The sequence below is a fragment of the Pleurodeles waltl genome, chromosome 4_2 (assembly GCF_031143425.1).
Source record: "Pleurodeles waltl isolate 20211129_DDA chromosome 4_2, aPleWal1.hap1.20221129, whole genome shotgun sequence".
In the NCBI taxonomy this organism is placed as follows: domain Eukaryota; kingdom Metazoa; phylum Chordata; class Amphibia; order Caudata; family Salamandridae; genus Pleurodeles; species Pleurodeles waltl.
Genome location: NC_090443.1, coordinates 832,020,414 through 832,046,815, shown reverse-complemented (window position 1 = coordinate 832,046,815; position 26,402 = coordinate 832,020,414). Strand labels below are relative to the sequence as shown.

The 26,402-nt window shown below is 45.4% G+C and overlaps 1 protein-coding gene across 7 annotated transcripts in view; it reads left to right on the top strand.

The window, feature by feature from the left end:
• The window catches only part of NFIA (nuclear factor I A), an 807,499-nt gene that overhangs the window by 628,530 nt on the left and 152,567 nt on the right, over positions 1-26,402 (top strand). For all 7 annotated transcript variants that reach the window (XM_069232553.1, XM_069232552.1, XM_069232556.1 and 4 more), the window contains exon 6: positions 12,988-13,115. In XM_069232553.1, the coding sequence (XP_069088654.1) occupies positions 12,988-13,115 (128 nt within the window). The remainder of the gene's footprint in view (positions 1-12,987; positions 13,116-26,402) is intronic.

Genomic DNA, 26,402 nt, shown 5'->3' with positions numbered 1-26,402 from the left:
TCTCCAAGGGCTTGACTTAGAGCTTGCCTCCTGTTGTTTCAGGGACAGCAAAGACTTCTCTCTGCCGGCACCTGGGGTCTCTGGAGAGACTCCTGCTCTGCCCTGTGGTGCCCATCCAGTTCCTGGGACCCTGAAAGGAGAAGCTGGCAGCCTAAGAGGAGAAAATCCACGCACAGAGCGCTGTGCAGGGAACAGATTGCCGCGACTCCGATCTGCGGCTGAAGAAACGACGCGCCGCTGACTCCGCAGCTGAAATTCGATGCTCGCCAGAAACGCGTCCGAAGAATCGACGCACGGAGCTGGAGAAATGATCGCTGACGGAGGCTGGGAGATCGCAACCTGCGCTGTGTGGTTTTTGGATCACTGTGCGTCTGGATTTCCAATGCAAACACCGCTGGGCCTGTAAAAACAACGCAAGGTCTGCCCGGACCTGAGAGTGCTGACCTGATTGAGGTATTGCTCTCCTGCTGAGACAAGAAACGACGCGCCCCAACCTAACGAAAGGAGAAACGATGCATGGTCTCGCTCTTGAGTGGAATCGACGCATCGCAAGCCCTTTTTGATGCACACTCGCCCGTTTGGGGCTATTTTTGATGCACTCAAGGTACATTTTCACGCTAACAGTGTTAGTGTGTGTTTAAAACTACATGAAGACTCTTTTTGCTTTTTAATTGATAAATTGACTTGTGGATTTTCGTAGTTTTGGTCTTGTTTTGTTTAGATAAATATTTCCTATTTTTCTAAACCTGTGTTGTGTCATTTTGTAGTGTTTTCATTAAGTTACTGTATGTGTTTGGTACAAATACTTTACACCTAGCACTCTGAAGTTAAGCCTACTGCTCGTGCTAAGCTTCCAAGGGGGGGTAAGCAGCGGTTAGTTAAGGGTGATTCTCTTTTACCCTGACTAGAGTGAGGGTCTTTGCTTGAACAGGGGGTAACCTGACTGTCAACCAAAGACCCCATTTCTAACACTTACCTTAAAATTCTCCCAAGGCGTCAGTCTGGATCCGGAGATTTTTTTTTAGCAGTACTCCTGTGTGCCGTTAGGTAGCATTGGTCGACTCCTCGTCCATCGTTGGCATCATGGTTGCCAGATATGAGGTTGTGGGTTACTCCTACAGTCGCTTTTTGACTGACCTTTTGACTTTTTGTCGAAGTTTTTTTACTTCTTGGTACATCGAGGATGTCGTCATAGAAGACCGGCTTTAAGCCCTGGAAGGGGCACCCAGCCACGTCCGTTCCTCAACAGTCACTTTACCATGCATGCTGCTCAGCCTCTGCGTGGCCAGGGATCCAGCATCAGCGAGGGTCAGGGAGCTAGCAGTCTATCTAGTTCACCCACGCCCCTCAGCCTCTAAACCTTCCTAGTCTGACGCTTCCCCACCAGGGACCAGTCGGCTGCAGGATTCACCATCATCTGCCCTGCTGGAACACCATCACGTCAGACAGCAGGGTTTTGCAAATAGTCTGAAGGGGGTACTCCCTCCCCTTCGAGACTACCCCTCCATCCATGCCACCATCCTATGATCGGATGACGGAGGATCACCTGGCACTTCTCCGCGAGGTCGTTACGGCTCTCTTGGCCAAGGGTGCCATAAAGAGGGTTCCTGTGCCATATTAGGTTGTGGGCATTATTCTTGCTACTTTCCGGTCCTGAAAAAAAAGACAAGGGCCTCTGCCCTATCCTAGACCTCTGGAAGGAGAAGATAAAAATGCTCACTCTGGCTCAGGTCCTATCTGCCCTGGACCCAGGATACTGGATGGTAGCACTGGACTTGCAGGATGCATATTTTCATATTCCCATCTTGCCATCCCACAGGCTTTACTTGTGATTCGTGGTAGGTCACAAGCATTTTCAATTTAACATGCTCCCCTTTGGCCTTACCAGCGCCCCTCAGGTATTTACCAAAGTAATGGTGGTGGTCACAGCTGATCTGCCCAGGTTAGGGGTTTCAGTCTTCCCTTACCTCGACGACTGGCTGTTGAAGGTAGGCTCACCCCAGGCTGACGTCTTCCACCTACAGACTACGGCAGACCTCCTGCATTCGCTGGAGTTCACTATAAATGTCCCAAAGTCACACCTGACTCCCTCTCAGATGCTCCCTCTCATTGGAGCAGTTCTGGACACAGTGCAGTTTCGGGCCTATCCTCTGAAGCGGCAAGTCCAGAACATTCAGGCTGATACCGATGTTTCAGCCTCTATCCAGGATTTTGGTGTGAATGACTCTGAGGCTGCTGGGCCTCAAGGCCTCCTGCATTCTGTTGGAGACGCATGCCGGTGGCATACGCAGGCTCTACAGTGGGACCTGATGTTCCAGTGGGCACATCAGCGGAATCTCTCCAGCATGGTCCAAATCTCGTAGAGGACTGCGCAAGATCTGCTATGGTGGCTTTCGAACCGCGATTGGGTCAAAGGCAGATCCCTCTTTCTTCCCCAACCAGATCTGACCATAGTGACAGATGTGTCACTCCTGGGAGTAGGTGGCCACACTAGAGAGGTTAAGATCAGAGGCATCTGTTCTGCAGTAGAGTCTGAGCTCTATATCAGTCTTTTGGAGCTCAAGGCGATCAGACTGGCTATGAAAGTATTCTTTGTGGTCAGGTGTTCAGACAGCATCAATGCCATGTGGTACTGCAATAAGCAGGACGGGCGAGGTCATGGACCTTTTGTCAGGAGGATCTGCGTCTCTCGACATAGCTGGAACATCAAGGCATATCCCTGGTGGTTAAACATCTGGCAGGTTCTGTGACCACCTGAGCCGATGAACTCAGCCGTCAATGCCTGGTCGATCACGAACGGCGTCTCCATCTGGAGGTGGCAGAAGTTCTCTTTTAGCAGTGGGGAGAGCCTTGGTCAGATCTGTTTACCTCCGCAGAGAACGTACAATGTCAGCTGTTTTGCACATTGGAGTTTCCAAGGCAGCACTCGCTCTTCAATGCTTTTTGTCTTGAGTGGCACTTAAGCCTCCTTTCTGCCAATACCACTTCTTCCCAGAGTTCTCCAGAAGACCAAGAACACCTGGGCCCAAGTCCTTCTTGTGGCTCTGGACTGAGCACGAAGTATGGTACCCGAGCTCTTGACTATAACCATCGATCCTCTAATCAGACTGCCCCTTCGGGAGGATCTTCTGTCGCAGCAGTTTCTGGGCGGTTCTCCACCCGAACCTGCCCAGTCTCCGTCTTCTTGCGTGGAGATTGAGCGGTGGGAGTTGACAGCATTTGACCTTCCGCCCGAAGTCTGCAGTGTTATCTTGGCAGCCAGGTGTCCTCCCCCAAAACAGTATACGCTTGTAGATGGAACAAATTTGTGACATGGTGTGCAGACAAGTCTTATGACCCCCCTCTCTGTCCCTCTTTCTGAGGTAATTTTGTTTGTTCTTTCTCTGGCCCAGCAGGGCTCTGCTCTTGGCACCCTCAAGGGTTATTTGTCTGCCATCTCAGCTTCCCTCTGATTGCCTGACCAACCCTCTTTGTTTAATTCTCCCATTGTTAGAGGATTTCTTAAGGGTCTTACCCATCTCTTTCCTACTTCCCCGTTCATAATGCCCCAATGGGATTTGAACTTAGTTCTTACCTTTCTGATGTGTGCTCCTTTTGAGCCACTTCACAACTGCCCACTTTGCCTGCTTACTGTGAAAACAGTCTTCCTTGTAGCTATCCCTTCTGCCCGCAGAGTGAGTGAGCTGCAGGCTCTTTCTTCAAAGCCACCTTTCATCTCCATCCATCCTGACAAGGTGGTGCTTCATACTAGAGCTTCCTTTCTACCTAAGGTAGTCACACCCTTTCATGTAGGCCCATCCATCACCTTGTCTACTTTTTATGCATCTCCACATCCTTCTAAGGAAGAGGAGGACTCCACCACCTGGACCCAAAAAGTGAGTTGGTGTTCTATCTTGATCGTACCAAAGAGTTCGGGTGGATGATCTACTCTTTGTGGGTTATGTGGGAGCGAAGAAGGTTTGGGCTGTGCAGAAAAGAACCATCTCTAGATGGGTTGTTCTCTGTATGAAAATGTGCTACATATTGGATAAAAAGCAATCCCTAGGGGGTTTGCGGGATCACTCTACTAGGGTAATAGCTGCAACCATTGCGTTAGCACGCAGTGTTCCAGTCCTCGATATCTGCCAGGCAGCAACGTGGGCATCCTTGCACACATTTACCAAACACTACTGCCTGGACAGTCAGGTCCGAAGTGACGGGTACTTTGCATGTTCGATCCTGCAGGACTTCCTAGTATGATCTTGGTTCGCAGACCCTCCCCCTCTGGGTATCTATTCTAAGGTAAGGAATCTGCAATTTGAAGTCTCTATCAGATGAACAAGTTACTTACCTTTGCTAACAAATTATCTGGTAGAGACATATTCTAGTTGCAGATTCCTTACCGACCCAACCATCCTCCCCTCTCTGCAAACTGATTTCTAGGGATAGGGACTTCCCTTCCAGGGCCCTAGTTTTGGTGCACTAGGGTCGGTGTTCTTCATGGCTCCACAATTCCAGTGTGGAATGTCGTGAAAAGAAACTGACGTCAGCGTGCCAGGGTGGCGCCCATTTACCACCCACAATGTCATATCTGTTGACCACAAAGCCAAAGACAGAAGCAGATTCAACCGATGCTACCTAACGGCGTGCAGGGGTACTGGTCGAAAAAAAAAAATCCGGATACACACTGACGCCTGGGGGAAATTGTAAGGTAAGAAATCTGCAACTAGAATATGTCTCTACCAGATAATTTGTTGCCAAAGGTAAGTAACTTGTTTGTTTGGTTATATCTCACAAACCAATGACTCCGTGCCTAGATTTGCAATACTGTGGTTAGAGGAAGGTGATATTTCTCAGGCTTCCCATGCTTTAAATGGGCTCCAGAATCACAGTAGTGATACACGGCTTCAGACCTTGGGCAAGATGACTGAGTTAGAGATAACATTGATGAACTGGAAGGTTAGTAATTGGAGGATGCATCATCTTCAAGTTTGAGCTAACTTGAGGAGACTGTAATACTTCACACTTCAATGCTTGTATTACACTCTGGATCATAGAAGACTATTGAAAACCCTATTGATACGTGTTGTTTATTCAAGGAATGGATTCTACCCTGCAAAAAGTAAACAAAGAAATATGTACTGGTAAGGATCATCATCAACATCCACAATATGATTTTCAACCTTGTTCTAACATGCACAAGGAAAGACCATTAATAAGGAATGGAAATGCTTGAATTAATCCTAACTACTGGGAATTGAGGTGGTTTCACTCCGTTCTGCTATTGTATTGGTTTCTGTTCCATTACAGACAGAGACAACCATAAGCAAACATGGCCTGAATGCACAGTACAAAGGCCAATTCGCCACCATCTGCTAGATGGTGTTTCCTCTGAATGGGAATAGAAGTAACCCTGGACATATTTCAGACATGTTCACCACATCAATGAGGCAGTAGCTTTAGTTTCTATGGCAAAGCGAGCTCCAGACCTTTGTCTGGGCATACACATACCACTTAAGGCAAGTTACTGGGAAAGAAAAAATATGATGAATGGAAATGTTTTATTTAATTTTACCCACTTGCAGTTCATGTGGTCCAATTTCATTTTATTATTTGTGTCCAGAGTGGAATGACACCATATGCACATCAAGCTTGACCTAAAAAGGACTATCAGCACAAGCTGTGTCCCTTCTGAATGGTAATGCAAGCAACCCCAAACATGTTAAGTCTATTAATGCTACAAGTCAGATGCTGCTCGATTTTCTGTTGCCCAGTAGTTTAGATTGCCAAGATATGGGTATACTTATTCACCTCAGGGCAACTGAACTGGAAAGACAAAAATGTGTAGATGAAGTTTTCAATTAATCTTAGGAAAGGTAATTTCATGTGTTACATTCTTTTCCATTGTTTTCAGCTCCTTGTGACATTATAGAGAGGGATCAACGATAAGTTAATCAATCTTCTTAAAGACAAAAAAGCACAGACCAGCTTGAACTACTACTTCATGTCTCTTCAGAACAGGGACACAAGCAACTTAGACATGTTTCAGTCTGGGTGAGATTTATCATAGAGGTGCAGCTAGGGTTCATCACAGCACAGTGAGCTAGGTCACCTGTGCTAAGGCATCCTCAAGCAGGTTTGAGTATGTTTAGTAGATGGGTCTGCATGTGCTTTATCCTTTAGTTGTAGTGTGTCATCCTTCAGTTGACGTCCATCTCTTCAGCTTGAATGTCTTGCATACCACAGTTCACTGTCCACTGCTGAGACAAGGTAACTGCTGGTCTGGCTAAACACAGAAGGACATTGTCAAACCCTGAAGCAGATATTCTTGCCTGGCCCATGTTTTATATTCACTGAAAGAAAAAGCCTTAGAAAGCACGCCCTGAATCTAGTTATCAATATGATGGTTTTATTGGGTGTGTTGATCTATGTAAATGGTACTCTTAAATTTTATTATTGGAATTCTGCCTTTCAAGATTGTCTTTATTATATGGAATGCCCTCTGTAGGGTGGATTTTGTGAGAAAAGGCCTCTTTGACATAGTTAGCCCCCCACTTTTTGCCTGGTAAATGACGTAGCCTAAAAGTTGTTAGTGCCCAGGGCCCCTGCTAACCAGGTTCCCTGGGCCAGATTTCTTTCCTCAAAACTGCTGTGATGCATTGGCACAATTGGAGGCACCTTTAACTGCCACTATAAGTCCTTAGTAAATGGTTCTTAGGTACCCAGGGCAAGGGGTACTAAGGGTAGGGCCCCTGAGGGAAGCAGCACTGATTGCGCCACCCTCTAGGGTCATGCATTCAGGTGCACCCAGCACTGACATTGCAGGATGAGTGTCCGGATGCAATCCCAAAAGACAAACTCGACATGGCACACTGCCTGTGTGCCCTGTCCACTACCCACTGCATGAAGTATAGGTAAGACACCCCTCTGGCAGGTCTTTCAGCACTAAGGCAGGGTGGCCTACACTGTATGTGAAGGCATTGCTGCAAGAGCAATATGCCCCCACTGTGGGCTTCCCAAACCTGGGACATAGTAAGTGAACAGAGCAGCCATCTTAAGTGCATATGCTGAACACTGGTCCATACGAGTTTCACAGCTACATGATGGCCACTGTAAACCCTGGGTTGTTTGGTATCAAACAACTCAGAATGATAGATCCAAGCTGATGCCAGCATTTGATGTATTGCAAAATTTACCCAGGGGTCACCTTAGAGGTGCCATTTTTGCTGGCCGGTCACAACCAGCCTGCCACCATCAGACAAGAGCCTTAATCCTTGGGGTGAGAGATCCTGCTCTGGGATTCAGAACAAAGCCCTTCTTGGGTGGAGGTGCTAACACCCTCTCCCTTAGGAATGTGCACTGCCTTGCTAGCGAACTTTAAAAGGCTTACTGCCCTTGAAAGTCGACCCCATACCTCCTTCTAGCAGCAGATGGCCACCCCTATTGCAAACCCCCACTTTTGGCAGGAACAACAGTGGGAAATCAGACAAAGGACAGGAGGAGTGGGCAGTCCTGGGTGTTGCATGCGAGGTGACCGCTCCATTTCATTTTCTTCCATCTTGGATGGAAGGAAAATAGCCAATCAGGTGTACGGAAGGGACCTCTGCCCACAGGAAGTGGTCACTTAGTGGATGTAGCCACCGTAAGATAGAAGACCCATTTGTCACTACTAGGTTCCCCCAAAAACGCCCACTAAATACAGTATTTAGCGGTTATCCCTAGAACAAGAAATCAGATTCCAGTGACAAAAGAAGACAAGCAGCAAAGAAGACCCATGGCTCGAGAACTGAAGTCCTACTGCACCAAGAAAAGGTGCCTGCTGCACCCAGGACTCGACAATCACCACTGAAGTGTTGCTTGGACGTCAGAAAATCTACAAACCCCCAGAGAACCTGCTCTCTTTAAAAATTGCCAAAGTTCTCCCTTCAGAGTGAAGGCATCACTCTACAACTCCAAGGAACCTAAGACCCAGTGAAGGCCACTTCAGTGACCGGCTGCTGACCAAGGAACCAGACACCGCAGCCAGACCAAACTTCACCTGTCAGACTGTGAGGACAAAACCAATCAGTGTGCCAAGGTGCCAGTGTGCAACCTCCAGTGGCCAGACCGTGCAATAGCCCTGGTCACCTCACATCTGACACCCAGAAGGACAGTCCATCCCGGACTAAAAAAGGACCCACATGAAACCCCAGTCGAGGTCCTTCAGGAACCACCCAGAACTCCCACCAGAGTGGCCATGCTTACTTGCAAGCAACTCTCAAACTAACCTACCTCCTGCTTCCAACCTTTAAGTACACTTGTGTAGTGCTTTCCAAGTGGTCCCCTGCCGTGGCCTGGCACCAGCTCCATCAACTTTCTGCAGCTGCTCACGCTGGAACCGGGAGTTGCCCAAACTTCTCTAGCTGGCCCAGGGTACCCAATGACAACCTTGACCTACCTACAAAAGGAGACATTGGTAAACGCATTGTCTGATTGACTGTGAATTTTCAAAGTATTCTTCCATCAATTCCTACGGTGCGTAATTAAGCACAGAAAGACTAACTCTATTAAAAATTTAAAAAATCATTTCTTAAAAAGTACTTACCAAATTTTGATGATCTTGCTCTTAAAATGTTTATAACAATCTAAAGTATTTTTGTAAATTGGGCTCCAGTTATTCTTTTGAGTGTGTGCCTCGATTTATGGATACTGTGAGTACAACAAATGCTTTGCACTTCTCCAAGATTAGCCTGACTACTCGACCAAACTACCATAAAAATTAGAGCAATAGGTGGTGTAGTTTTCATCTCTCTAAACCAATGTGTGGTTACCTGGACCCCCTGGACACGTGCCTAGATTTGCACACTACATAGAGGGCCAGCTTGCTACAGATTTCTCATTTATTTGAGCTTGAAACGTCATTTTTAGCTTATACGATTTGTGTAACCCACAAATAAACTATGATAAACAAAGAGTACGGGCCTACAAAGGAATAGAAAAGCAGCCACATAAACCATAAAAAAAGATTGTTCATTGTTAAAATGTTAAGTCGACAGATCTACTTCTTACACATATTTGCATTACTTCCTTCTCCACTTATGTTTGGTGAAGACAGGTGGCTATAATAGGCACAAGACATGAGAATGTAAATATTGCTAGAAAAGCAACATTAACAGATTTCCAGTTTGCTCCACATAGGTTATCTCTCTTAGCTGTGTTCAGCAACTTAAAAAGACATTTATTTTGTAAAATGTACTGAACATAATTTACGGTGATCTGCATCTTCTTGAAGGCAACTTTCTCTAGGCATTGCTATGTATTTTTGTTATATTAACATTAATACTATAACATTTTTATATTTTACATCTCTATTTTGTATATAGGGTTTGGTTTTTATTTATCGCTGAGCATTAACTGTTTTGTTTCAGACATGAGAAAAATCCAAATGGTAACATATTGCAATTACATTTTAATCTCAACCTGAACAAAGTCACAGCTGTTAAATTCTTATCAGTCTATTTTTTCGTAGTGACATGTTGCTTTACAACTGGTTGGTACCATAGTAGCTTTCCTGGTGTGATGCAGGGTTATCTAGTGTTGGTTCATTGAAGACATAAGCATTGCAGATTTTCACAATGTCTGTACGAGAACATTTTACAAAGAATTCATCTGAATAGGAGCAACTTATGTAGTCTACAGTTATCCTGAAAATAGAGCATGTCAGACGCACGACTCTTGTGCATGTTGAATGAACAACCCTTATACGCTATACACGTACTCTCCGTTTTCTCATTATCACGTGCCACATTTAGTATATATAATCACAGAAGATATTTATTTCCATATGTGTTTTATGGATGTGATCTATTTAATTGCTTGATTGCTGTTCCTTTTTGTCCACGCATGCTACAAATATACACCTCTCATCATTAAGCTCAGTTCTTGCTGAGTCTTTTCCCCTGGATAATTAGCCAGGGGCACAGTCCCATTTTCTGCAAATATGCACACGCCATAGTTGCACCAAGTGGAATATGGGGTTATGAGATCCACTGGTAGGAATCTGGCACCTGGAGTTATAACAAGAAGAGTAAGACATAAAAAAGTGCTATGTTCGGGCATGTGCTAGCTGTGAATTAACATATGCGTTGGAGACATCACTGCACAGAAACACCAAGCACTCACTCACCATTGCATATGCCTATTCTAGTAGCCATGGAGCTTTGAAATTGGTGCCAAGGGTGCCCAAACAGCATGAAACCAAAACGTGGCACTTAGAAAACTTTCAACCAAAAAGTGCTCTGAGAACCAAGAGGAGACCAGGACCTACTGCCTGCCAACCTGACCAAGGTGTATCGTCAGTCGACCTGATTTCACTGTAGCTTCTGCTGCGTTCTTCTCAGCATCAGCACCTCTTCAGGAGCTCCTCACAGAAGGGATATCTGAACTCATGGATCCCCCGCTGCTACAGCCTGCAGCTTTATCCGCTGTCTGGACTTTTTCGATCTCCAAAAAAGCAACTTAATCCTAATGTAGAAATTTTCACAGTGACTTCATCCAGTGGCTCCTCAACAATGATATCTCCTACTCAGACACTGCCGGCAGCCTTGCCCCGCAAACTTTACTTTCTTAGACATTTTTCTTCAAAAATTCTTCTTAGTCAGAAAGTAAGCAGAGACAGGGCCCAGTCCACCTCTTGTATTCAAACCGTGCTCCATTGTGATACCCCATAACTTTGACTTTGCCCCAGTCTTGCCCGATTTTATGACCACAGTTGGCGCTTTGGTCTTTTAGAGACTAGTTTTTACTCAAACCTTTAAAAATTCATAACTCTGGTTCTGCTGATTGGATGTTCGGCATTTTGGTCTCAAATAATGTATTATGTTGTATTTTATTTTACTACATTGGTGTGGGATTTTTTTTCTGTTATGTTTTTACTTTATTATTGGGTACATGCTGCATAAACACTTTACACACTGCCTCTAAGTTAGGGCTGACTGTGTTTGTGTCATGTGATCAGAAGGTTAATCACAGATTAATTTAGTGGCTTTATGTGGGTCATCCAGACAGGGATGGTGGTTGTTGCTTGGGTAGGGTTCACACCACCCCCTCAACCAAAAACACAATTTTCAACATTCCCTTTGAAGGTAAAGGTGGCACAAAGTTGGGGGTTGGATTTGCAAGTAAACAATAAGAATAAAACATGAAAGATGAAATGCAGTCAGGAGAATGGAATAACCTAAGCCAAAGAAGTTGAAAGGAACTGCATGGCTAGGAGCAGAGTGTTAGTAAAAAAGGAAAGGCTTAGCCAAGATCAGGTTTGATTGGCTAGGACTCACACTCTGGGATTGAAACACAGAAAATAGCATCTGAAAGGAATTAAGGGGCTCTTCATCAAGAGAGTTCCTGGTGTATTTCGTACATAGTAGACAGCATCTTCCCCTAGCATTCCTGCGCTAAGCCCAAACTTATGGCCCCGGGGCGCTTTGGCACTCCTGCCCTTTACATGCGGTGCCACGGGTGCTGTATACTTGACTTAGCACTGATGTTCAGAAAGTTGTTAGACCAGTCTGTACTTAGGGACAAATTAACAATTAAGGAAAAGCAAACACTGTGTCCTCCACCGCTAATCTTTAGAAACACCTTCATTTTAAAAAACATTGTGCAACAATCATGTAAAAATATGATTCTTCTCAAAATTCATAAATGTGTATTTCATGAGCATGCAGGAGCTTTGATCACAGTTCATCAGATTATATCCATTCATTGTAGGTTTTTATTAAAAGTGATAGTCCTCAAACATGAACATAAAAACATTAATGCCTTCCCCTCCCTGGCAACAATGGCATTAGTGAACCAAGAGGCAAGTTAGTTGTCATGCACACCCACTATGTGGCCTAGGTTATTATTATACATGGAAAAGCATTATAGTTAATTAAATCAAACTCAAGAGTTCTTGTACAGCACATATCATGAGTTTATGTATTATAAGGTGCTTTCATATCTGACAATGAACAAAAGAAGGCAAAATAAAATAATTGCTTGGGATCCCACAATTTGGTGGGGAAGCCAGGATTGATATGATTCTGGGCTTAATATAGAGAGTAGTATGGAATTAAACCCTTTTACTCTCAAAATAACACCCACCAACACACTGTACTCATCTTGCACATTCTCTCTCTCTCTCTTTCTCTCTCTTCCTCTCTCTCTCTTTATCTCTCTCTGCATCAATGTGGCTGTCAATGATATCAAATATCATTTTTTTTTTACCCTTGGGGAAACGTGTGTGAGTACCCATGCACTAAGCAGAAAGGAACCCGTGTTTGCTAATATCACAAAAAACCCTAAAGTAAATATTGTATTGAATTTGTATGGATCATTTGGGAAATCTGAAAGGAGTGTTAGGATGGAAATGTGAACCTCTTACTCTGAGTACAGTCATTTAAAGTGTGTTTTTAATGCGCTTTCTCTGAAATTTTGAACTTTGCTGTTTTCAAGGTAGCGGGGCACCAAAATAAAGCATTTAGGAAGAAAAAAAATGGCAAACATAAAAATAAAGGAGTGGGCCATCAACCCAGGCACCCCGTTCCTACCACTGAAATTAACCCCTGTTCAAGCAGCTGTGTACATGTGGTCTGACAAAATACTGCCTCTGCAAGTCAGCCAAGACATAAGGTCGGCTGATGTACATACTGCCTAAGACTGTATGCTGTGGTGGGCAGATGCAAATGTGAATGACACTAGAACAGACTGGTGGGTGAAGAGGGATGACCGAAAAGCCCCTGTATAAATGCTTCTATGCAATAATTTGGTTTCCTGTCCCGACATCAAGCACCCCATGAGAACGAGTGGACTTGCATGCGGAGAGCCTTGGGAGGTGGCCTTGGGGCAAGTGCCAACCTCTAACCTGAGACCTATTGTGGTGCTCATCTGCCCTGAAAACTCTGATGTGTTCAAAAAATTGATGATTTTAAAATATAATGAACGCTAGATCGCCGTTTAATGTTGCCTTTCAATGTTGTATTCTTTCAGCTCGACAAAGCGCCTCAAGTCGGTGGAGGATGAAATGGACAGTCCCGGAGAAGAGCCGTTTTATACAAGTCAAGGGCGCTCCCCGGGCAGCGGCAGCCAGTCAAGTGGATGGCATGACGTCGAGCCAGGTAATGAGCTGGCACGGCACAGAGACTCATCGCCAGAAAATGTTCACAGTGGCCTGGGCTTTAGTGCCCTATTAATGCTGAATTACTGTGAAGGAGGAACCCGAAAAAGAGAACAGGGTACAAACAAAGCAAGCTTTTATTTCTTTTTACACCCCATCTAAGCAAAAAAAAAAAAACGTAATTATTTTTCAGCGGCAGTCGTTTTTTTGATGACTGGATGTTTCTATGTTTTAGTTAAGATTTGTGACGTGTTGTGCTTATCGTAAGAACAATGTTTTACGCGTGGTGCGTAGCCTTTGCCTACTGTTATTCACAGACCATTCCTAACGTCTTAATCTGTTATCACTGCGCGTCAAATTAATTCTTGGAGTGTCCGCGCCTCACACATTTGTATGTGATTTGATGTTATTGCGCATGCGTAACGCCCTCAGTACATTCGGGTGGCGTGGGCCTGGATGTACAGTGGTGGGAGGAATCAGTTCAGTCATGCCTACGTGGGCATTAGGCCGGCCTTTTCGGGGTTTCTAGTTGCAGTGAAGCGGTAAGGGGGGGTGGGGGGGGGGTTCAGATGGTTGATCTTTTAGAGTGCGGGGATTGCCATTTACGCACAACAGCAAATAAGAGTCGGTTTTGCTTACTTGTGGAAATGCGGCATTCTATATATTCTCTTGCAAACATGGTGTTCTGCTGTTGTTTTAATAGTGCATGTTCAAGCTGAGGAAAAAAACTTGACAGTGTCTTACCCTTTATATGAATGTATTTAAAAGAGTTCAGCTCTTCACGAATAATGTGTGAGATTGCATTGTTATTTGCGTGGACGCACGACAGTAAAGCTCGCGTTTGACAAGGATGAGAAAAGGCGGAGTGCTATTGTCTGCAACTGCTCGGGCGATTACTTGGAAGAACAAGTGTCAAAAAACATATTTACCTTCTGTACACACGTTTGCTTTTGCCTCACCTAATACTCTTTAGTTGGTTTGTAAGAAAAGAAAAGCACAAGACCTTGCAACGTTGAGCACATAAGTGGAGAAACCAGACTTCATTGTTATTTGTCAACAAGTGCGGGTGCATTGATATCTTGAGTTTATTATGCTTATAGATTTACTTTTGGCCAAGGAGGCGAGAGTGTCCTCAGTTGGGCGATATGAAAAAAATTACCACAAGTGCGAAACTTGCCGATATGTCTTTAAATTCACAGCTCGTTCCGTAACCTAAATCTCGTCTTCTAAGGTTGGCTTGCAGTTTTACAGCCCTCAAGCGTGCTCGGATAGCTCAGAGAGTAAAGCATTTGCTGCTGACCAATGTGACTGAGCTGAAAGTCTTTTTTTGAATTTCCTCATGCGCGCGACCTTCAGGTCATCACCAAACAGGATATTAGTAAGACTGGGGTAACGCTAGCGCGTGTTAAATGCAGCGTAAAAAAGGCGCAAACGTGTGTAGTTACTCCAACTGGAAATTTTCTGTGTCTGTAACGTTGTAAAAGGCGCAAAGTCATGTTTTTTTAGTGTATCCTGTGTCACAACATAGTAGCAACACCTTTTGACCATTTTTGAACAAACTCCTGAATAAACCACATTACTAGATTTCGTGCGTGGTTATGTTTTGCACTGTTGTACTGGCAGGGGTTTGTTCCATGTTCTGCTGTGTGGTTGCTTGGTTAGGCTTTGGAAATCGGTTGTTCAAATTGTTCAATTGTCTAAAAGTAGGAAAGTGGAGTTTCTGGGGGAAAAACATTTCCAGCTTTTTCAGCTACCTGGTTTCCTAGTTTTGGAGTTTCCTATTTTTCTTATGAAATGTCGTAGGCAATGCTTTTAATTTGTCCTTTGTACTGTGCCCTGAATGGAACTGCTATCCTCACGTCTCTGGTTCACAACTATGTAACAACTGACAAGGGAGTGTGAACTTGGCAGGAGAAAGAGGTAGGTCGCCCAGGAGGAGTCACTGGTATTCCAGCACTCTGTGCAGTTCCGAAAGCAAACTCCTCCTCTTCCTGTCAAGATGCAGCTCATCAGCCTCATGACCACAGCACAAGTATTGTCATGTTTAGTGTTTGACATTCTGTGCCTCAGCCTGTAAATTATTCAAGTAGCGGGTTCAGATGAGGATGACTGCAGCAGACTGCAGTTTCCTATTATAGTGTCTATGTGTGCTTTAATTATATTGTGGTAGTTTTATCCCGCTGAGACTAAGAGTCAGTGCCATGGTGGACGAGGCCAACACATTATGTATTGGCTGCATCAAAAAGCTTTTTGAACAAATTACAAGTTGCACAGTACCTGAAAGTTCGACTCCCCCATGGGACTTGGCACATTTGAACATGTTACTGAAGAGGAAATGAAGTTTCAAGACATACAAGCCGAGAACAGAAATTAATTGAAATGTCTTAACATCAGGGGTGGTTCCTCCATAAGGGCGCAGGAGCGTCGCACCCCCACTCACCAACACCGCCCCCCCCCCCCCCCCCCCCCCCCCCCCCCCCAGCAGCGGCAGCTGCAAAACCTTTCAAAGAAGAGGATTCTAAACAATGTTTAATATCCTTTTCTTTGAAAGAGCGGGCCACAAGGGTGATGTGCAATGAGGGGGAATGCATAGCACTCCCCCTTCACTGCGCATGTATGTTTGGCCTGCCGTCTCACAGTAGCCGGGCTTGAGAGAACCTGCTCAGGCTCCCGGTCTGCCTTGCTATATTGGGTGGAAGTTTATTCAACATTGCAATAAATCAGCTGGTTCAAAACCATAAATTCCATGTTGTTTGCCTAATCCCAGACTCCATCTGTTGCTACCAACAGGAAGACCATCAGTGTGTGGAGACGCTCCAGCATACTGCATGCTACATAGCTGTTTTCTTAATTAATAAATATGTTAGTTTCTCTACCAGGGTACGTGGAGCAGCGTGCTATATATATATATATATATATATATATATATATATATATATATATATATATATATACACACACACTCTCTTTCTCTCTCTCTCTCTCCCTCTCCCTCCCACATTCTTTTCTGGAATCTGTATGAGACAATCAGAGCATGGAGATTGAATAGTTTGAAAAACGAAGGGCCTCATTCAGAACAGGAGGATATACTGTGTGTGTCCTGTTTATGATGTAAATATCACTCTGCACTCTAGTGTGAGTGGACAGGATATCCACCTACGTTTGGCAGATATCCAGCGTTAGCCAAACTCTAAATAACGGCCCAAGTCTTCATGAGGGAAGTGGTGTTCTCCAAGGTAATTTCATTTTTTTTTTTTTTTTTTTTTTTTTAAATATATTTTATTAACATTTTGTTATTATACATTTGTGTTTCGGTTCAGAGCAGTCACTTGCTCCTGTTATACATGAACACATAAACTGGTCACAGTTGTCGCATACATTACTCGTGTTACGCTGTTAGTTCTTACGGCGCCCCTAGTGTGTTTGTGCGGTTATCAGGTCCTGGCACTAGTGCTTTAAGCCCCTTGATCCACTACGCCGATTTCATCGTTAGTCTTAGTGTATTGGTTTTATGCCCTTTTTATATATAACAAATTTGTGATTAACAAACCCATTCCTATTTGTAACTTGGAGGGGGGACCATAAAGAGTGAGGATCGGAGATAATGGGAGGGAAAGGGAAAAGGAGGGGATGTAAGGGAGACCTGGAAGGGACAGGAAGGGTAGCCAAACTAAACAAAGGGTCAACTTTACAGCATTGTGTGGGTGATACTTGTGATTAATGTTCTTTAAGGAGCTGGCGCGCTATGACAGTCTTGTGGGGGCCATGTCCAGGGCGCACTAGTTTGTGAGCGGGATAGGAGTCTGCTTTTCCCACCTCTTCCGCCCCCTTGCTCCTGGGGCGTTGTGGGAGGTGGCTGTTCGCGTGGCTTTTTGTTTTTTTAATTTTGTTATTTTATCGTTTGTACATGTGGTCCTATTGTTAGTACAGGGACCTCAGGGCACCAACTTGGCAACCTCCTACTCAGGACCACCCTCTGATGCAAGCCGCCCTCCAGCCACCCCTACCTCAATGTCTGTTGTACTCCTGGTTAGTGCATCCCATGCCGTCACTAGTTCTTCCCAAGTCGGGGCAGTAGGAACAAGTCTGACGCCCTTGGCTTCCTCAGCTTTCAGGACCTGTAGTTCGGCCCTGGACCATTTCGTAACATCCCTTTTCCATTCGGTGAGCGATGGACAGGCTGGGGCCCTCCAGCCCTTTGAGATCAGCCTTTTATAAAGGGCTAGCGTTAGGTCCAGGACACGCCCTCTTACTCTCCCTTTTAATTCAGTTGGCTTGAGTCCCAGTAAACACAGGTCCGGAGTGGGCCTTAACTCCACTCCGAGTAGTCGGGATAGGGCAGCCAGTGTCTCCACCCAGCCGGTCTGAAGCACCGGGCACCCCCACACCATGTGGTCAAAATCTGCCTCGCCCCCTTGGCATCTTGGGCATGTCCTGGGGGTACCACCATATATTCGGAATAGTCGGTGCGGTGTGAGGTATGTTCTGTGCAGATAATTGTATTGGATGTAACGTAGTCGCATGTTACGTGAGACCACCCAGGGGTACGCTAGCACCCTGCTCCATTCTGAATCAGTCAATTCCCTCCCAATGGTGCCTACCCATCGCTCCCTCAGGGATTGCAAGGGGGCCAATACTGCATGGGTCTGGGCCCAGTAAATTTTGGCTATCAGATGGGGTTCATCCCCCGATGTCAGCAAAAGGTGCAGTACCCCGTGGACTGCGGGCTCTGCGTTTATCGTGCACCAATGATCTTTCAGGGTGTGGACCAGCCTCCAGTAGAGTAGGAACTGGCCCCGGGGAACACCCGCTTCCGTTAGGGCAGAGAAATCCCTCAGTACCCCCCCCCCCCCCCCGTTGAAGAGGTCGCTCACGGTCTCGATCCCTGCTCTCGTCCATGGGCCAAGTCCGAGGCCTCCCGGGCGCAGTCCCCCATCTCCCAGGGCCAGCGCCGAAATGGGCAGAGCCGGAGAATAGGGGGGACCCACTCCCACTCTTTTCATACACCTCTCCCAGCATGCCAATGCAACACTCGTCATTATGTTGCTCCCAGGTAGGGCTATCTTCCTACCTATCATGCGTGCCACAATCCATGTTGCGTCTATTGTCCCCTTAGAAGTGCACAGTTCCAGTGGACCCCTGCCCGACATCCAACCAGATACCCATTGTAGCTGGGATGCCAAGTAATAAGCCTCAAAGTCGGGGGCGCCCAGTCCTCCCATTTGAGTTGGTCTGCAGAGGGTTGTAAGTGCAGTGCGCCTACGCCCATCATCCCATATTAGTTCCCTTAGTAGTGTGTTCAGGTCGCGGAACCATGATGGGGGGATCAGCAGCGGTAGGTTTGCGAAGTAATAGAGGAGTCGGGGAAGCATAACCATTTTGGACAGCGCCACTCTAGCCATTACTGTTAGTTTCAATGAACGCCAGAACCCTACCGAGGACCTCAGCGATCGCAGTGCCCTGCCCAGATTACCCTCCCTGAGATCTACCAACTCGTGGAATATCTGGATACCTAGATACTTGAAGGTTCGGGGGGCCCAGTTCACGTCTGTCGGGCATGAAGCAGGACGCACACCATCAGGAGACAGGGGGAACACATACGTTTTGCCGCGGTTTAGGCGAAGTCCGGAGACCTCGCCAAAATTTTCTAAGACACTGAGAGCCCAAGGGAGGTTGCTGTTGCCGTCACCTAGGTATATTAGTATGTCGTCAGCATACAGGGAGACAATGTGTTCAGTCGGTCCGCACATCACCCCCCGTCCTGCTCCCTCCTCCCGCAGTCGGCTCGCCAGAGGCTCAATCGCCAGGGCAAACAGAAGCGGAGAGAGGGGGCATCCCTGTCTGGTTCCACGAAACACTGGGTATGCACTGGATATAATTCTACCCGTCTTCACTCTTGCCAGTGGGGACGAGTATAGTAGGTCAACCCAGCTCACCCATTTCTCGCCTAGGCCCATCCTCATCATCACCGTCCTCAGGTAGTCCCACCTAATTGAATCGAAAGCCTTTTCGAAGTCCACCGCTAACAGGAGCCCGGTCGGCGGAATCGATTCTCGGGGCATATGCATGACAGAGAAAAGACGTCTAAGATTTAGGGAGGTGCTACGGCCCGGAATGAAGCCGTTTTTTGATCGGCGTGAATCAGCGTGGGCATATGTGGGAGCAGGCGGTCAGCCAGGATCCTGCTAAGGATCTTAAAGTCGCTGTTCAGCATTGATAGTGGGCGGAAATCTGTCACCAAGGCTTCACTGTTAGTGGACTTAGGGAGTGGCACCACCAGCGCCTCGCGCATAGTGTCTGGTAACTCTCCGCACCGCAATGCCTCCGCGTACATTTCCGCCAGGCTTGGGGTCAACAAGGATCTATAGTTTTTGTAGAAGTCCATGGGGAGACCGTCCGTTCCGGGGGTCTTCCCAGGGGCCAGGTGCGCTATTGCCTCGTTGATCTCCTCTATTGTCACCGCACCCCCCAAGTTGTCCCTGTCCTCTGGTCTCAGTTCACGGAGCGGGGACTGTCGCAGATAATTGTCAAAGGTCACTGGCTCCCGGCTGCTAGGTCTACTATACAGGTGCATGTAATAATCTCTGAATGCGTCATTGATGGGGCCCGGGCTAAGTCTACGGTTTCCCTCTTTGTCTGTTACACTAGTGATGGGTTCACTGCTCCCGCCCGGGCGCACCAGCCACGCCAGAAGTCTGCCCGACCTCCCCTCCTCCGATTGCAGGGAAGCCAGGTATTTCTGCATGCTATGACATCTGAGCTTTTCTTCGACTTGGGAGTGCTCTCTGCGGGCACGGTTGTATTCTTCCTCCTCGTGGGCTGCAAGGCCCAGACCTAGCTCGCGCTCATGTATGACCTTCTCTAATGTGGTGAGCTCCTTTTCTAGTGTTTTCTTTACCCCTACTGACTGCCCCAGGCAAAAAACCCTCGTCCCCACCTTGAGTGTCTCCAATTCCACTGCCCTGGAGGAGGTGGATCCTTTGTTGGTCTCAATGTGTTCCGTTAGGTAGTCTCGTAGTGCCTCTCTATACGCTTGATCCTCGAGCGCCACGGGGGCAAGCCGCCATGATGGTATAGGGGGTCTATCCTGTGATGTCCTCAGTGTTAATAATAGTGGGTTGTGGTCTGAGATTGTTCGGGCTAGGTATTCAGAGCGTGTCATCCCACGGGCCAGGCCCGGGGTGCAGACCACCATGTTGATTCTGGTGTGAACGTGATGGAGACCCGAGAAGAACGAGTAGTCCCTGTCGGTTGGGTGCTCCAAGGTAATTTCATAAGTGGAATTTGATACATTATTATTTTCTTTCATGTGAGGACTTTCAAAGTTAATGATTCAGAACTGTGATCTTAGAGTTAGGGCCTGATTTAAATGTTGGCAGAGAGGGAACAGTGTCATAATGGCGATAGAGTTCCCTCCCTGGCAACATTATGGTCCACCTGCCTAATAAGGAAACAGGTGGACTGCAGGTTTGATGGCAGCAGAGACTAATCTGTCTCTGCCATGAGTCCTCTGTCTCTGCCGTGGTTAAACCCCTGCGACAGAGTAAGAGCTATCAGAGGTTTGGCTGTACAGGGAGTGCAGAATTATTAGGCAAGTTGTATTTTTGAGGATTAATTTTATTATTGAACAACAACCATGTTCTCAATGAACCCAAAACACTCATTAATATCAAAACTGAATATTTTTGGAAGTAGTTTTTAGTTTGTTTTTAGTTTTAGCTTTGTTAGGGGGATATCTGTGTGTGCAGGTGACTATCACTGTGCATAATTATTAGGCAACTTAACAAAAAAAAATATATACCCATTTCAATTATTTTTCATTACCAGTGAAACCAATATAACATCTCAACATTCACAAATATACATTTCTGACATTCAAAAACAAAACAAAAACAAATCAGTGACCAATATAGCCACCTTTCTTTGCAAGGACACTCAAAAGCCTGCCATCCATGGATTCTGTCAGTGTTTTGATCTGTTCACCATCAACATTGCGTGCAGCAGCAACCACAGCCTCCCAGACACTGTTCAGAGAGGTGTACTGTTTTCCCTCCTTGTAAATCTCACATTTGATGATGGACCACAGGTTCTCAATGGGGTTCAGATCAGGTGAACAAGGAGGCCATGTCATTAGATTTCCTTCTTTTATACCCTTTCTTGCCAGCTACGCTGTGGAGTACTTGGACGCGTGTGATGGAGCATTGTCCTGCATGAAAATCATGTTTTTCTTGAAGGATGCAGACTTCTTCCTGTACCACTGCTTGAAGAAGGTGTCTTCCAGGAACTGGCAGTAGGACTGGGAGTTGAGCTTGACTCCATCCTCAACCCGAAAAGGCCCCACAAGCTCATCTTTGATGATACCAGCCCAAACCAGTACTCCACCTCCACCTTGCTGGCGTCTGAGTCGGACTGGAGCTCTCTGCCCTTTACCAATCCAGCCACGGGCCCATCCATCTGGCCCATCAAGACTCACTCTCATTTCATCAGTCCATAAAACCTTAGAAAAATCAGTCTTGAGATATTTCTTGGCCCAGTCTTGACGTTTCAGCTTGTGTGTCTTGTTCAGTGGTGGTCGTCTTTCAGCCTTTCTTACCTTGGCCATGTCTCTGAGTATTGCACACCTTGTGCTTTTGGGCACTCCAGTGATGTTGCAGCTCTGAAATATGGCCAAACTGGTGGCAAGTGGCATCGTGGCAGCTGCACGCTTGACTTTTCTCAGTTCATGGGCAGTTATTTTGCGCCTTGGTTTTTCCACACGCTTCTTGCGACCCTGTTGACTATTTTGAATGAAACGCTTGATTGTTCGATGATCACGCTTCAGAAGCTTTGCAATTTTAAGAGTGCTGCATCCCTCTGCAAGATATCTCACTATTTTTGACTTTTCTGAGCCTGTCAAGTCCTTCTTTTGACCCATTTTGCCAAAGGAAAGGAAGTTGCCTAATAATTATGCACACCTGATATAGGGTGTTGATGTCATTAGACCACACCCCTTCTCATTACAGAGATGCACATCACCTAATATGCTTAATTGGTAGTAGGCTTTCGAGCCTATACAGCTTGGAGTAAGACAACATGCATAAAGAGGATGATGTGGTCAAAATACTCATTTGCCTAATAATTCTGCACTCCCTGTATGTCCACCCCCCTAATTTAGATGCGAGGGTATGCAGACGATTTTCTTTGGCTCTTACCGCCAGGACAAGCCTGACAGTAAGGAGCACAAAAAAGTGCCTAATGCCCCCATCACAGTGGGAGGAAATAAAAAAATCATTGTAAGTTTGCCAGATGATAATTTGATGAGTAGCATCTCCATCAAGGCGATGAAGTAAGCTACTGCGTCGTTGTGGCAGAGAAACAGGCCACCCACCGAGAATTAAATTGGGCTCTTAGTAATTTTAATCTCTATTTTGTTCCTGTGACTGAGTAGCTCTTCTGCTTACTACTTACCAGTAGTAGAAACTGAGATATGCTTTTGACAAACCTTTAGACGTTGGCAAAAGCAGTGTTCAGCAACTTGATGGAAATTATTTCTACAGTAGACATACGTTCACAGTTGGTGGTAAAGCATTGATTGCACATACATTAATTCATTATACTTTGTTACTCACTCTGCCTTTGACTTAGTTTGCATTCATTTACTGTCGTCTTTTGTGGTCAGGGGTAGAATGCTTCTCTGTTAACATCGGACAATTAGGCCACAGTTTAACAGAATAGTCATCACTTAATCTTTTATATGGAAATCAACAGCTTCACTCTACAATGCAATTGTCTTTGAAAATACATTTTGCATCACCTTTACATTGCTTCTGTGGACAGACCTTGAAGGAAACAGATCTAATTTCAGTATAAATTGCTGTACAGGCAAACCCTCACTGTCTCTGCTTATTTGAAGTCTTAGCTCCCAAGACATAAATTCCCTAGAGTGGCCAGTGAAACCAATTTTGAGGCGAGCAGCCTAAGAGAACTGTGCTAACCCCTCAGTATAGCAGTCACATATTTCAGGTACGTCTACTTTGGTTTACGTACGAATTTGTTATGGAAAGCCTGATGCATTACCTTCCATGATTTTCTGATGCTGAATTAATTGGTCATTTCTATTGAGGTTGTCACAAGTCTTTAATTAAGGATCCAGCTTCTTGATTTCCACACACAACTAACATCTGTCCACCCACCCACATGCAGTAGATTTCCCGACATATCCTTCTTTTTATAAAACACAACTCTCTGTAATGTCTCCTGGCACATTTGGGCTAGGAGACTTCTTAAAGGTTTACAAATGGCAAAGAATCATACTTTTCAGTTGGCCTGCAACACTCCTTCTGCTCTGGGTTCTCCCACTCCTTATATCACAGTGACTGTCCGGCTTGTCTTATTTCTTCATGTATTTGTCCTCTTCGAAGCCTAAAGCTGGCCCTCAACATCGGTTTAGTTTCTTTGACAGAGTTTGATTTCCAGCGGCCATGATATCATCAAGGCTTTCGTTGAAATCTCTTTTACGCAGGCGGCCTACATGGAAGAGTCAGAAGGACTTTTACCAATATCTCTCAGATTTACATTAGTGCCACTATACTCTTCTGGTAAACCAAACTGAGCATTCGCATGTTACGTGATACGGTACAAAACCCCCATAATATTATTGTAGAAAAATAACTACAGTCTAATTAAATTCTTGACAGTTTGGTGAATGAATAACAACAGGGAGCTTTCATTGCAGGAATTGAGGTAAAGTCTTACCATCTTGAGATATCAAAGTCTCTTACCATTTTCAAAGTGTTTCCTCACATACAAGCTTTGTTCAGTATCTCACAAGAATACTTACAGAGTTCACTAGAATAATTCACTCCCCATCATTCCTATCCACACACACACTTTCTCTCTCTCTACATATGTGTGTGTGTGTATATTCTAAAAGACCATGAAGATACTGGTGTTCCAAGGCAGCCTGCAGGTTCCTGCTACCTATGTAAATCAGTACAAAGTACCACAGCAATCAAGGAAACACTCAGACACAGATGTAGGTATGAAGGAAACCGTTTATTATGGCTGACTTCTCCCAATGCGTTTCAGCCCCAGACGGGCCTTTCTCACATGATTTCAAGTAACTATAACTTGCGCCCTAAGGTAACTATAACTCGTGCCCCCACCATGCACAGTTTTCTCTTAAAAAATGTGACTGCTAATGTTTCCTTGATATTTTTTATGATGTTATAAAAGTTGTCATGAGTGCTGTAATATCTGGGGTAAATAGCAGTGCATGGTGTGTGCGTGAGTTAAAGTTACCTTGAGCAGCGAGTTATAGTTACTTGAAATCACTCTAAGCATAACTGCTGAATTTCTATGGTTTTCGACAAGTAAATTTGGAACCTAACTATAACGTACCTGTAACCTTTGGGTTTTTTCAGTGAATTTCTGAGTTGTTTTTTTTTAATTTTTATTTCCTAACTATTACATCCCTCCAGCCCTTGTTTTTTTACAGTGAATTTCTAAATGTTTTTGAACGTAAAGTTATTTTAATAACTATACGTTAATCCAACCACTGCAGGACACAGTCTCAGCCTTGAACGGCAGGGGTTTGCAACAGGGCCTGTGGCCAACCCCCTATAACTAACCTACCGTGCGCAATGGGGTTTGGCTGCAGAGGCTGGCCTGTGGCTAGGCTCTGCAGCCAACCCCCTATAATCACGGAACCCTGCGACATGTTCCATCTGTTTCTGCCTTTCTGCTCTTTTCTGGCTTTCTGTTTGTCCATCTCTGCCCATTTCTTGTATTCTTTTTCCCACTTCTCTGCACATTTTCTGCTTGTTTCTTGCCCTCTGTTTGTGCCTTTCTGCTCATTTATTGTCCTCTGTTTGTACCTTTCTGCAAATTTCTTGTTCTCTGTTTCTGCCTCTTTGCCCATTTTCTACTCGTTTTTTGCCCTCAATTTGTGCCTTTCTGCCTATTTCTTCCCTCTGTTTGTACCTTTCTGGTCGTTTTATGCTCTTTTCTTGCCATCTGCTTCTGCCTTTCTGTTCATTTCTGCCCTCTGTTTATGCCTTCCTGTCTGTTTCTTGCCCTCTGTTTGTGCCTTTCTGGTATTTTTATACTCGTTTCCTGCCCTTAGTTTCTGCCTTTCTGCTTGTTTCCTGCTCTCTGTTTCCTCCTTTCTGCTCATTGACTGCCCTCTGTTTCTGCCTTTCTGCCAGTTTTCATAACTTTTTTTTGCCCCCTGTTTGTGTTTTCTGCTCCTTTCTGCCCTCCGTTTCCGCTTTTCTGCTTGCTTCTTGCCCTCTGTTTCTGCCTTTCTGTTCATTTCTTGCCGTCTGTTTCTGCTCGTTTCTTGCCGTCTGTTTCTGCCTTTCTGTTCGTTTCTTGCCCTCTGTTTCTGCCTTTCTGCTCGTTTCTTGCCCTGTGTTTCTGCCTTTCTGGCAGTTTTCTGTTCATTTCTTGCCCCTTGTTTGTACCTTTCTGTCTGTTTTCTTGTCCTCTGTGCCTTCCTGTCCGTTTCTTGCTCTCTGTGCGTTTGTGTCCTTTTTCATGCCCTCTGTTTGTGCCTATCAGGGCTGGCTTTAGGGTAGTGCAGGTGGTGCGACTGCACTGGGCGCTGTCCTGGGGAGGGGCTCTGTTTTAGCAACAATGTATGATTTTAAAAACACCTGCTGCAGTGCTCCTTGTGGTACAGCTTTCAGGTAGCAATACAAATATCAGGATAACTCTTGAGATTGATAGTACTGCTGGAGCGACAGGGATTTTTGTCCAGAGGCAGTTTTGATTTGCCATAAAATTGTGCAGAGGGATAATGTGCCTGCTGCAAATAATGCCTACTGTGCAGATCACAGATGTGTATTTTATATGGATAGATTAGTCGATTACTACTTTTATCACAGAGATCCTTTTGTTAACTCAAATCATAAGATACAACCCTAATACAAAACAGTGATTGTTGAACTGTCAGCAAAGAGCTGCATGTAAACTGCATAAAATAGGTTAGGATGTTATGTTTTTTCCCCTATTCTTTCATTATCCGTTCCTAATGGTGCTAAAAAGGGTTCGTTTGGGTAGATGAACACTCTTATTAGTAAGGCCAGCTTTTACCAGTACCTTAAAATAAAATGAAATTTATGTGAAAGAGGGACTGCAGAGAGATGAGGGGGCACTTTTGCCTGGTGGTAGTAAGGGGAAATATGAGGAGGAGGTCATTGGGATGGGGGTACCAAAAATTACCATTGCACCGGGGGCCACCAGTGCTAAAGCCGGCCTTGGTGTTTATGTTCTTTTTTTCTGCCCTTTTGGACTATCTGAGACAGTG